The sequence below is a fragment of the Elgaria multicarinata genome, chromosome 12 (assembly GCF_023053635.1).
Source record: "Elgaria multicarinata webbii isolate HBS135686 ecotype San Diego chromosome 12, rElgMul1.1.pri, whole genome shotgun sequence".
NCBI lineage: Eukaryota > Metazoa > Chordata > Lepidosauria > Squamata > Anguidae > Elgaria > Elgaria multicarinata.
In genome coordinates, this window is record NC_086182.1 from 25,141,593 (window position 1) to 25,154,014 (window position 12,422).

Consider the following 12,422-nt stretch of genomic DNA (forward strand, 5'->3'; position numbering starts at 1 on the left):
TTTGGGCCAGCCCTACTGTTAGGCAGCATTGTTCCCATAATTACAACTAAGAACTTTCCCTTATAGTTCAGAGACCAATCAAATAATCATGTTCAAAGGCAAGTTCTTTGAACAAGCAACCTCCTTCTGCCTGCTCACAGGCAGCTAGTCTTCTTTCAACTAATGACAAACTTAATATTTTACCTCCGGACTGTCCTTCAAGGCATCAGAACGAGGTAGCTCTGAGAGCTGAGAGAAGCGCCGGTCATAAATACATAGGTGAAGATGTTTATCAAGCACTCTGAAATCCTCATAACTCCGCTTCACAATCCAGCTCTTCCCCTGTAGAAAGAAGAACACAGTATTAAAGCATTATATATTTGCTGCAAATTCATTCTATTGTGACCAGCATCATAAACAGCAGTTTTAGCAGAAACACGGGGGAGACAGCTCCGCAGTGCTATCAACTCTCCTAAGAAAATTACCCAAGAGTTGAAACTCGGATGATCAGGCCAATGTCAAAGTTAACTAATATGAAATGGAACACGTTTGCTCTTAGTTTTATTTTGCCCATTTCTGTATTTATACTTCATCAAAAGACTGGTCCATCTAGCTCTATACGATCAATTCCAAATGGTATAATCCCTACAAAGTTTTCAGGTAGAGATCTTTCTTGGATCTTATATATTTTTAACTGGAATGCCAGCAACTGAACCTGGGCTTTTCAGCATGCAAACCATGTGTTCTGCAAGTGTGCTAGGGTCCCTCTACGTGCAAAATCACCTGTTTACACAATTCCGTGGATTTGCCTAAGTTTGTTATGCTATAGAAGCACTAACTGGGGAAGCTCAGGTAAGGCGGTAAGGAAGGTCAGGTGGCCGTTGGTGTTAGTATGGGCCTTTAAAGTCCTAAATGGTTTGGATCCAGGTTACCTGAAAGACTGCCTTTACAAATCCAAGCTACCAGCTCTCTGTTTGTGTACCTGCCTATAAGAGGAATTGGACTAACATAAGGAATAGGGCCTCTTTATACCAATTTCTTGGAAACACAAGCAGACAGTGTCCTGCTTGCATGTTTCCTATAGGTATCTGCTTGGACATTGTACAAACAGAATGTTAGGATAGAAAAGCTTTTGGTCTGGTCCAACATGGCTACTCTTATGTTCTTATAAAGAGATATGGCTGGCAGGCACAATCCCATTCCTCCCTCACACATTCATGAATGAATGACACGGGTCATGTGCCACCCCCACACATTAGCATCATCATTCACTACGGTTGAGAATAACCAGGTTTCAATTTAGCTAGGCTTTGCTAACTAGTTTCAACTCTTGATTAATACTCCTTAGCTTATTTGTAACACTGCAAATCAGCTCAACCATGATATATTGAAATGCGATATGAACACAAGTACACATCAACATCTCAAGCTTGACTAACAACAGCTCGATTCTCAACAACTATTTTCAAACAAGGAAGAATGCAGCAGATTGAAACATTTCTGCATTTCAAGTTGAACTCCAGTTCAGCCATAACACATATGTTCAATGGGGGCAACAGAAGACACATGATGCAATGCAATCCAGTATCTTCCTTGAGACAACAAAATTAGAATTAAAGCAATTACGCATGTTCAAGACAACATTGTACATTTCAAATGTGAATACCAGTATGATCACCACAACTATTCTCAAAAAAGCCAGGAAAGATGCAACACATAACAGAAAATCTCCCTTGAAGATTGGGCTATCGACAATCAAAACGAGTGTATGATTTCAGAGAAACACTGTGTATTTCAGTTTCAAAACCAGCTCAACTCCAAGCTCATTTTTAAGTGTGGGGTGAGGGGGAGGGCAGTCTGCAAAATAGATTGTAAAAAGACATCTGAAACAAGGCCTCTTTACTCACTCTAATTACTATTTATCCAAGAATTTGTATATGTATTACACAGTTATTAGAATACTCAAAACAAGTAATTTCTAGAATTTTGAATACAGAGGTAAAACAAAGTAATTGATATGTACAGTGACACATGAAGCACATTAATAATCCCACTAATTATGGAGCAAAGAGTATCTGAAGTTTTCCAAAAGATGTTTGCTGTGTAACACTGAGATTCAATGTAGATACATAACAACTCTGCAGTGTGCATAGAGCTAAAACCAGTTTGCCTTTTTCCGCTCAACCCAAATTTCCAAAGCAATCCTCGCCAGATATAGACACCCATTAGATAAATATACAACCAGTATGTTCACTGAGGGAAATTATTTTATGAAGCTGAAGAGGAACAAGAGCACATAAACATGCAATAATACAAAGCATAAAAAGCTGTAATGCTCAACTGTTTTCCTTGAATAAATTGGTTTCTGAATGGCAGGATGAAAAATATACAGCCTAAGTCTCTTGCTATTTGAAAGGGGATTTGCTTCTTTCAACACTTTATTAAATTCACTTCTTCTTTTACAGCTTGCAATTTAAACGATTTGTTATCAGTCACATATCCCATGTACAGTATAAGATAAGATCAATAGGTCAGAGAGAGGAGGGAGAAAAGAGGAGACTGGGTTTTGTCGTGATTACTAAATGTCAGAAAATTGAGTGCAATAACCTAACATAAATCTGTAGCATGCAGCAATCTTTTACCACTATGAACACTAGGTAGTGAAATGTCAACCAAAGAAAAGTGAGAAGGAAATGAATTTGTAGCTATTTGTAGGTCATTTTTAATCACCTACCTCATAAATTAATGCCCTTAGCCTATCTCTGTTACTGCATCATGTGTTCAATGTGCCACTTAGGGCTTTAATAGCATCTTCCATCTAGATATTGTAAAATTATATATAATGCATCAATGCCAACAACTTTTATTTTATTATTGACATGTCTCCGTGTCAGAGAAACAAAGAGGCTTACTCAATGCGATTGAAAAAGATGCAGTGGCAAAGTTGTGAATTGGCCTCCTGGATAAGAAGGTATCACGTTTCTGGCTAGTAGATATGCTTCATTGTGTGTGCATGGCCAGACTTGGTTCAAGAGGTCTATATTAAAAAGTAAATCCTTCCACTTACAAATGAATACATTGTTTTGTGATGACTTATCACACGCCCCTGAGCAGGAAGAGGGAAAATGAAGTTTTGTTCAAAGATTCACATCATTCATGGAAGAATCCTCCAGCAAGATCTGAGAGGGAGCTCTTTCTAAGCTCATTCTTGATAGTCTTTGGTTCTGCAACAGCAGGATCTTCTCCCCAAAAGTAAACTGCTTAGGTGAATAAAGAATTGCTAACCTGTGTCCATCCTAATGCCTCACCTCACCCCAGTCTGCTTTTTGGAGCTACTTCTATCATCTTGTTACAGGAATCCTTGGGGGACCCATCTCGACCATCTAGCATGATGACCACCACAGACATAAAGCTTGAAGGAAAAACAGATCCACTCCCTTGGGATAGAGAGCCAAATGTTCTTCTTCCCTGCTTCCTTCTCCTTTGAAAACTCCAGAACACAGTATCTTTTTGAGGTGAGTCTAAGGATTTTTTGGAGTGCACAGGTGATGAAACCCTTAGAGAGCGAAGTGCCTCCCTTGCAGATCAAAGGAGGCTGCATAAGGCCTCTCAGGTAGAATCAAATTAAGCCTGAGAAGGGTTAGGTTGGGGTGAGTGAGTGTATTCTGCTGGAGCAGATGGGCAGTCTCCATAGGATTTAATTTTGTTTTATTGATTATTCGGGAATTTTTTACCTCTATTTCTAAACCAAGACCTAAAAGAATATGTTCTACAGATTTTTGAGCAATTTAAAAGCTGTCTGCAATAACACAAGCTACAACTAACTTGGCTGTTTTCACTATTCTGTGCATTTACATCCCCTACCTATCTTCCAGTGCTTTGGAACAGCCTATTTGTATTGATAGATTGACTAATGCACAAAAATAAACCTATTCTACTTTGCCAGTCAATGAATCCTAACATTCTGACAACTTTCTAAAATTCACCAAGGCAAAAATTATGATTTCTTTTCTAGGAATTGCAGTCCAGCCGAACAAGTACTAAAAATACAGATGCCATTTTGACCAATACACCAAATTTCTTACACCAAACGTAATGCTAACCTCCTCTCGCCAATCCCCTATTCCATGTCCATATATCATTTCATAATATGTACCTATACTAAGTGCAGTCACCTGATTTAATAATGAAACTGAATATGTAAGGACCATGCACCAAATCAAATCTGCCATAGTCAAACATACTTAAAAGACATGCCATAATATTAGACTGGTATATGCCAGAGAGAAAAGGCAGACTCAAACTATGTAAAATGTATGAAAAAAGGAGGAAATTCGGTGAAACCAACCAATGGATTTTTGAGATTTGAGATAAAAGTGAAGTCCCATTTACTTTATCTATGCTATTTCAATTACTTTAGTGCACTGTATATTTTGAACATTTTCTCTATTCTTTCTAGCATTATGCAGTTCTTTTGTTATTAAAAATATATATTAAAAGATGTCTTGTTCAGCCTAGAAACTAGGCTTTTAGCAGCTTCGCTACTGATAAACTATTTAAACTCTCACATTAAAAATACTGTATTTCAACATTCAACAGCTCAAGCCAAGCTTATTTTATTTAGCTTCAAATGAGCTTATTTTGCTGCCGGCCAGCTTTTACTGTACAGCAAACATCCCAGCAGACATGCAGCCATTCCAAGTCAGAGAGACATTCCTGTTAAGCTACACAGCTACTCAATCAGCTATGCTCTCTTAGTTGTATGTTAGCAAACTCACATGTAAAAGACATGCTTATGCATTATTCTGGAATCCACCTGTGCTGATTTGGACAGATGAGTTCACACCCATGTAGCAGTGGGCAAAACCAAACAAAAAATACAGACTACCGTGCCACCCATGGCATTCCACATTTAAAATGACTCATTTGTGTTGAACACAAGGAGTTTTCAATAGAAGCAATTGATTTCATAAACGTTATTCCAGCAGCCAACATGGCACTGTCTGAGTGCATTATATTTTTCATGGCATACACTAATGCTGCAGAGATCTTCAAAATAAATGAACCTTAAATAATGGACTAGCTAACAACTAAATAACGTATATACATGTTTCGCTTTTAGCAGTAATACTTTAACAAATGCAAAGTAGTTTTAAGAGAATACTACACCAGGAGCAATTATTCCAGAAACGACGAGATTTTCATTTAAGTATTTCATTGAAATATTTTTGCAGAAGTTAGCAGCGTCTCAGCCTGGCCATTTGAAGTAGAATAAATTGTAAGAGGTCTTTCATTCATTTCACATTTTCCACTGTGTCAACTTGTAATTTTGTATGACTTTCAGACATTTTAATCCTGTCCTTCCAGCTGCTTTCCTCATTATAGGCAGGTAGGAAAATCTTGCTACCAACCAGGTGAAAAGAAATGGAAGCCGACATGATTAAAAGATCCTCTTTCATTTATGAACTTAAGAGTAACTCTGCTGGTTCAGACCAAAAGCTTATCTAGTCCAGCATCTTGTTTTCCATATTTTACTGTATTTCTATTTTGATCCTATTGTAAGCTGCCTTGAAAATTCTTTCTGTTGAAGGCCACATAGATTTTTTCTAAAATAATCCCCTAAAATATCTCCCCCAAATATTAACATATGGATAATATTTTGGCATACACTTCAAAGACGTATGAAGACAGGCAGTCTTCCCATTACAGATTTTCACTAAACCCAAACCTTACAATAGCTGCTACACAAAGAAACTGCTGAGATTACAATTAGGTCTGCAATAAATTTACACTTGTTTAGCGATGCAGCAGAAAATCTAGGTCTGCTTAGATTGCTTAAAGTAATACAGTGCTTTAAAACGTTCAAACTGCTTGATACGCATACTATCCCAGCCTTCCAAATCCCATCAGCCCAAGCTAACATGGCCAATTGTCAGGAATGCAGGGAGGTGGAGTCCAAAGCATCTCAAGCATCAGGTTGGGGAAGGCATCTTGTCATGGACCTTACAATAACCCTATCAGGGAGTGCAGTATTTATTTATTTATTTATTTATTTATTACACTTATATACCGCCCCCATAGCCAGAGCTCTCTGGACGCTTTACAGAAATTCTAAAATTGAGATAAAAAACAAGTATACAAAATTTAAAATTTTAAAACACACAACATACACACATAAAGCATTAAAAACTGTTAAAAAAACTAAACATGTGGGTGATTAAAATGTGCCGCTATATGCCTGGGCAAAGAGGAAAGTCTTAACCTGGCACCGGAAAGATAGGCGAGCCTCGTCAGGGAGATCGTTCCACAGTCTGGGGGCCACCACCGAAAAGGCACTATCCCTCGTTGCCACACTCCGAGCCTCTCTCGGAGTAGGCACCCAGGGGAGGACCTTAGATATTGAACGTAGTGACCGGGTATATTCACGTCGGGAGAGACGTTCCGTCAGGTATTGTGGTCCCAAGCTGTGTAAGGCTTTATACATACTGGAGATGGGGATTGTCACTTGTTTAAGGCCCACTGACCAAGTTCATGACAGAGCTAAGACTGGAACTGGGGACTGATTCATAGCCTAGTTGAAGCCGCTATGCTACATCAGCTTCTCAATTAAAGACAATTGTTCTCTTCAATTTGTGGTTGAATACAGCCTATATGACAACCAGGAACCCTGCCAAGCTGCATCAATAACTGAATTGGTAGCTTGTCCTCTTAGATTTCAACAGAAATTTCCAATTTCTCTTCAGATTTAAATGTAATACATTTGGATCGAAGTTAATTGATTTAATTCTAAGTTTTCTCTAGGCACACAATGAACTGGAATTAACCACTATCCATCTACAATACTAAAGCTACCCCATCACAGGAAAGCATATTCATATGATCTTTACATTTTAACTTATAATTTAACTTCAGTTAATTGACGGGTGGGACGATAAAGACAAACAACAAAATGACTGTCATCTATAAGCTGGTAATAAATGTATTTTAGAACAATACCGGTCTTATGAATTCATTCCCTCCAGCAGCCAGCACCAGTCTTCAGTAAATTAGTACAAGAAGCAACGTCAACTTTCCTAAAGTCCCGTCACAGACTCCAAGGTCAGTTGACAGAGGTCCTTCAACAACCTACAAGCCTCAAGTCTGAACAGCAAGAGCAGAGAAAATGAATTCCTGATGACACCCCATTTTTGAACCAGAATATTTTCTGAGAGAGATACACTGATTATGACATAGGGACTGCTTTACATGGGTTCAATTCCAAATCAGAACATTTCATATGAATGGAGCCATAACTATTTGCACTGTACTGAACTGGAACTATGCACATGAAATCTAAAATTACAAACTCTCCTAGCAATAAAGTCAAAGTAAAGGATTTTTATTTATTTATTTGCAACAGGCGGTGGTGTGGATTTTCCAGAAAATTGTCAATTTGATTTTTTTTCTGGTATTCCCCCCCCCCCCCCAAGCAAATTAGGTTAATTTGCATAGGGTCATTTGTATAGGAACATTTTCAGTTTGCACTGGTAAAGGTTCTGATGCCCTAGAGAGACCTTGTATTAGTAAACAAAGAAGCTTTTAAAAGCAGCCCATGTTAATTTCCAGCTCAATACACCACAAGGTGTATTGAGGGGGAAAATAAAGCATACTTAATATAATTTGTGAACCTCCCAGGGAGCTTCGGCTATTGGGGGGTATAAAAATGCAATAAAAAATAAAAAAAATAAAAAAATAAAATTTAAATGTCATGTTAATGTGTATTTCTTATTACTGAAATACTAGTAATAATTTAAAGACAATAGCATGTACTTCCTTTGCAATGTTTAGATGTAAGAAAAAAGGACGTACAGAAAACTGTTGACACAATAATTTTAGCAACTCAAAGAAATTTGCATGATATGTTGACACCCTCTCGTCTATTTCAACACTAAGGTTCTTGGGTACCTTCAGCATCACTGACACTACTTCCTAGTTCCATTTCTCTTTGAGACATCTATGTATTTCAATTCTCTCACATACTTGCTAGGGATGATCATTAGAAAAATAGTAATTAGAATTTTAAAATTGCCAAACTTGCTTAATATTGCATTTGCAGTTGGGAAACATTCATTTTTATTAATGAATATATGAAATGGAAATTTCTCTGTGGAAATTTTCCCGAGAAATATTCCATTTGGTAAAATTTTCCACCCAACATAACTGGTTGCAGGGAATAAATACTTTTGTATTTCTTTATTTCAGTTATGAAAACATTGAAAACAACTGACATGCAACAGCCAGAAAACCCCAAAATATACTTCCTATTCTCTCCTCTTAATTCAGCCCCAAACTCTAAGCAAGAAAAAGTGGTTAGTGCATTCTCCTTTCTTTAAAAGGCTGCTGTATGTGTCAATTTCTACAACTCATCTTTTATACACCATACTGAACCACAGTATCATTCCTCAAACAAAATGGTACAAGAGTAGATCAGGCATTTTGTTTTACCAGCATATATTCAAAACAAGATTAGTACAAAGTCCAGTTTGAAGGGGGGGGGGGGAATAACCACAAGTCATTTAGGAAAAATAAATAAAGAGAGAACAAGTGTGCATGCCAACAGAATTGTAGCAATGAATCAAAAACAAGATGTGAGAAGTGTCATTCTTTTTCTAGCCTTTTTCATATATAGCTTCCTTCATTCTGAAAACAAGACAGATGCTATGGTAGCCACATTGCAAACTTGCTACAAAATGTTAATGTGCTCTCCCTTGACACAATCAAGCACCATAGCTAATTACAATAAATGTCTATTATCGAGAAGCAGTTATTCTGTCAAGTAAGGGAGATTAAATCAATCATTTAATTAAATGATGCTTAATAGTGACAATAGAGCCTAGTGTACCTCTGTGATAGTTTGAGGCATACTGGTGCAGCGGTGTAACATCTTTGGCATTACAACAGTGTGAAAACTCTTTAAACCAGCCTTCCTAAACCTGGGACGCTCCAGATGTGTTGGACTGCGTCTCCCAGAATGCCCCAGTCAGCTGGCTGGGGCATTCTGGGAGTTGTAGTCCAACACATCTGGAGCACCCCAGGTTGAGGAAGGCTGCGTGGGCTGGATTCAGGATAACTTAGTCTAGTTCTAATCAATGCTGTCCTGATTTCTGTGTTTTGCACCATTCATCATCTTGCAGAATAGAGTGTTCACGATTAATACTCCAGGCATTTAACAATCATAAAACTCTCACAGTAACAACTTTTCTCCCAGCTATATGATAGCTCCTTAGTATCCGCAGGAGGACCAGCTATGCTACCTTGGCTTCTCTGATGGAAGAGGACTCACAGCATGGCTATGACTGTCTTTTAGATGGATGTCTCCTAATAGCATTGGACTGTAACCTGACATGCTGTACTGAGGATATTATCTGAGTACCCTAAGATTCCAAGCCTCTGCCAAGCTATTGCTTGTTCAACATTTCCAACAAGGCTGATGGGTAACACATTTGACATTTTGAGAAATGCACAAATATCACTGCAGTTCATTTTTTATTACTTCTTGGGGATAGTGGTATTGAGTTGCCTGTCAAGCACAGATTGTTTGCCTCATTTGGCCACCATATAGGTCTTCCCTGTTTCAATAATGGTATTTTATATTAAAGCTAAATGAGTAACCCTTCTCCTATGCATAAAACAAAACGTGCACAAAACAAAATTATTATTTTTTTAAAAAAAAACCCGGCCACATTATCAGAAGATGGATATACTTGCTGGGGGGAAATGTGATCTACAGGCTGCATTCACACAAAACGTGATGCAAAAATTCTCGCTTATCAGTAACAAGCAGGTGGCACGCTGCCCAATCACTCCAAGTTGGCTTCTGCTATAAGGAGCAGCTAAAATAAACAGGAACTAATCAGGGCAGAAAAGCCTAGTGTTACGTACAACCTGGGCTCCCTAGCTTTCTCTCTTCTAATAACCCAGAGTTTGAAGCCAGGTTTTTCAGTTAGCTTATGGACTATTCAGAGTGACAAGCCAGAATCCCACCCTAGTAATCTCCTAGTTACTTTAGCCTCTCTTGCTCTCAGAAGGAGCCAAGCAGAAGTGTTTGGGTAGTTCGCAGCAGCACACTTGCTTGTGAACAATAAGCCAGGATTCTGAAGAATTATGACCTAGCACTTTATGCAAATGCAACCTGACTCCGCTGAAGGAATACTACAAAGGTGTGTTCAACCATGAACAAAGCTAATTGAAGAAAGGTGAAATGACAGTAGGCACATAGCCTAAAGCATTACTCAGAGTCCTGAAGACAAAACCAAGAAGACTATACTCAATGGTTGAGTCTAACCTAAAAGAAAGAGGGTCACTACATGTGCAGCAACTAAAAGCACAATATGAGTTACATGAAAGAGAAAATGCTGATGATGTTTGTCCATACCCACACACTGCAAATTCATCTTTGGGAAAATGGGAAACGAGGGAGCAAATACATATAAATAACTAGCCAATTAATTACTGGAACAATTTGCCTCCAGACTTTTAGATCACCTTAGCAAAATTTGTCTTTCTGTTCATTTTGGCTTTACACACACATTTCCAACCCTATTCAGTCTACCAAAGCAGAATTCAGTCATTATTATCCACCAGGGTTTGTACCTGGGGAGATATCAGAAGCAGGCCTCTGATTCATGTACTTCCTCTGCTATTTCTCTCACCAAAGAAAAAGCAAGCAACTGAAAAGGGAGATCTCATATTAATTTGACAATAGAATCAACCCAAGTAAGATGGGGGGATGGGGGGGAAGTAGAACGCATGATGGAATCTCTCCCCAGATATAATCTTTTGGTGCCGGGAAGACTCTGGCTCAGTTCAGACAACACGCTTCTCAATGGTGGTTTTAGAACTCCATGGAGGAGTTTTTACACCATTATTGAGAAATGCGTTGTCTGGCAGGAAAACTCCACTCCACAGTGGAGGCTTGTTGTTTTTTGGAAAACACTCCACGCTGAATATCCATGCTGTGCAGAAGAGAGTTCCTGCACAACCATTGTGTTGCATGTTGTGTGGAGTTTCCGTTGCGTTGAGTTGACTTTTCCCACTGGCTACAGAGTTCCCTGGCAAGAGAGGCGAAAGGAGCAAGTGCCACTCTAGGAGAGCTGTCGGGATTTTGAATTATTATTTTTTTGCAGCAATGGCTGATGGGATACCATTGGGAGGACCAGGGGAGGAGATAGGGCATTGGAACTGTCAATAAACTGTTGCTGTGTATTTTACTCAACTCCACGGTAGCCCACAGTCACACAACGGTGGAGTTAGAACATGATGTGTGGGGAGTACCCCCTAAAAACTCAACTGTTGAGTGGAGTTTTCATACTGCGTTGACTAACATGTTGTCTGAACTGAGCCACTATCTGACTAACCCCAAGACGTTCTCATCTTACTCAAGCAACTCTCCAATTACTTATAATGTAATATTTCAACAAGGAAAAATCTTGTCTTAAAAACTCATTATGCCTCCCCCACCCTTGCAAATAAAAGTTTCCAGACTAGACTATAAAAGTTTAATGGGATTCAGCCAAGTTGCAGAGTTTGAGTTGGCCACATTGAAGGTGCAGTGCTTGAAAGTTTTTTGTCTGATTATCTGCTGCAGATTGAGTTGACAAACTAAAGTGCTTTCAACAGCTACTCAGTGAAGAGAACGTAACAGATTTTCCAGCCCAGGAGTTTTAAACGGCAGTTGCTGGGATGACTCATTTCTTTTGCTTTCCACAATGCTACTCTCATTTGCAACAAAATGCTCCTAAACATCTAGAATGTCTAAAAAGTACATGGATTTACGCCAAGCTAATAAGCTAACCACTGGACCCAATTTAAACAATGACATTCTTGCACTGGCTTACTTTGGTTTTATGCAAGTTTCATTAACTGTTGCAACAAGACCAATATCTTTACTCATTTAAAGTTATTTAAAGTTATCCCATATTGATTTGCTTTCATAGCTGTTCAAGTTATTTGATCTGATACAGAAGATTGCTTTAAAAACAACAACAACAGGCCGTGCATATTCACACAGCAGCCAACAGATCACCAATTTGACTCTGTGGCACAGAATTGGGAACAGTGGTGCGGGGGGCAGGCATTAAATCATCCATACAGAATGGCTGTATAGATTGCACAGACTGTTCTTAACAGTACCTTGTGGGCATGCACCAGCCAGGTCAACCAGCTTTATGTACATTAGCACAGAGGTGGGCAGAAAGTATATCTCCAGATACTTTGGAATTCACCTCCCATAAGCCCATAACTCATAAAACATCGACGGAGGCTCCTTATCCACTGAACAATGGAAGCTGCTGCATATCAAATCAGTTCTTTGATGATCTGAGGCAACAGTGAGGTAGCTGAATTACTGTTGATAATACATAGCAAGGATATTGACTCCCATGCCCAAGATGACCCAGCTGCTG

At 38.8% G+C, this 12,422-nt stretch overlaps 1 protein-coding gene across 1 annotated transcript in view; it reads right to left on the reverse strand.

Annotated features, from left to right (window-relative positions):
* Positions 1-12,422, reverse strand: part of ARHGAP32 (Rho GTPase activating protein 32) — a 159,768-nt gene that overhangs the window by 76,970 nt on the left and 70,376 nt on the right. Inside the window, exon 7 of the mRNA XM_063139524.1 lies at positions 184-321. Within this exon, the coding sequence (XP_062995594.1) occupies positions 184-321 (138 nt within the window). The remainder of the gene's footprint in view (positions 1-183; positions 322-12,422) is intronic.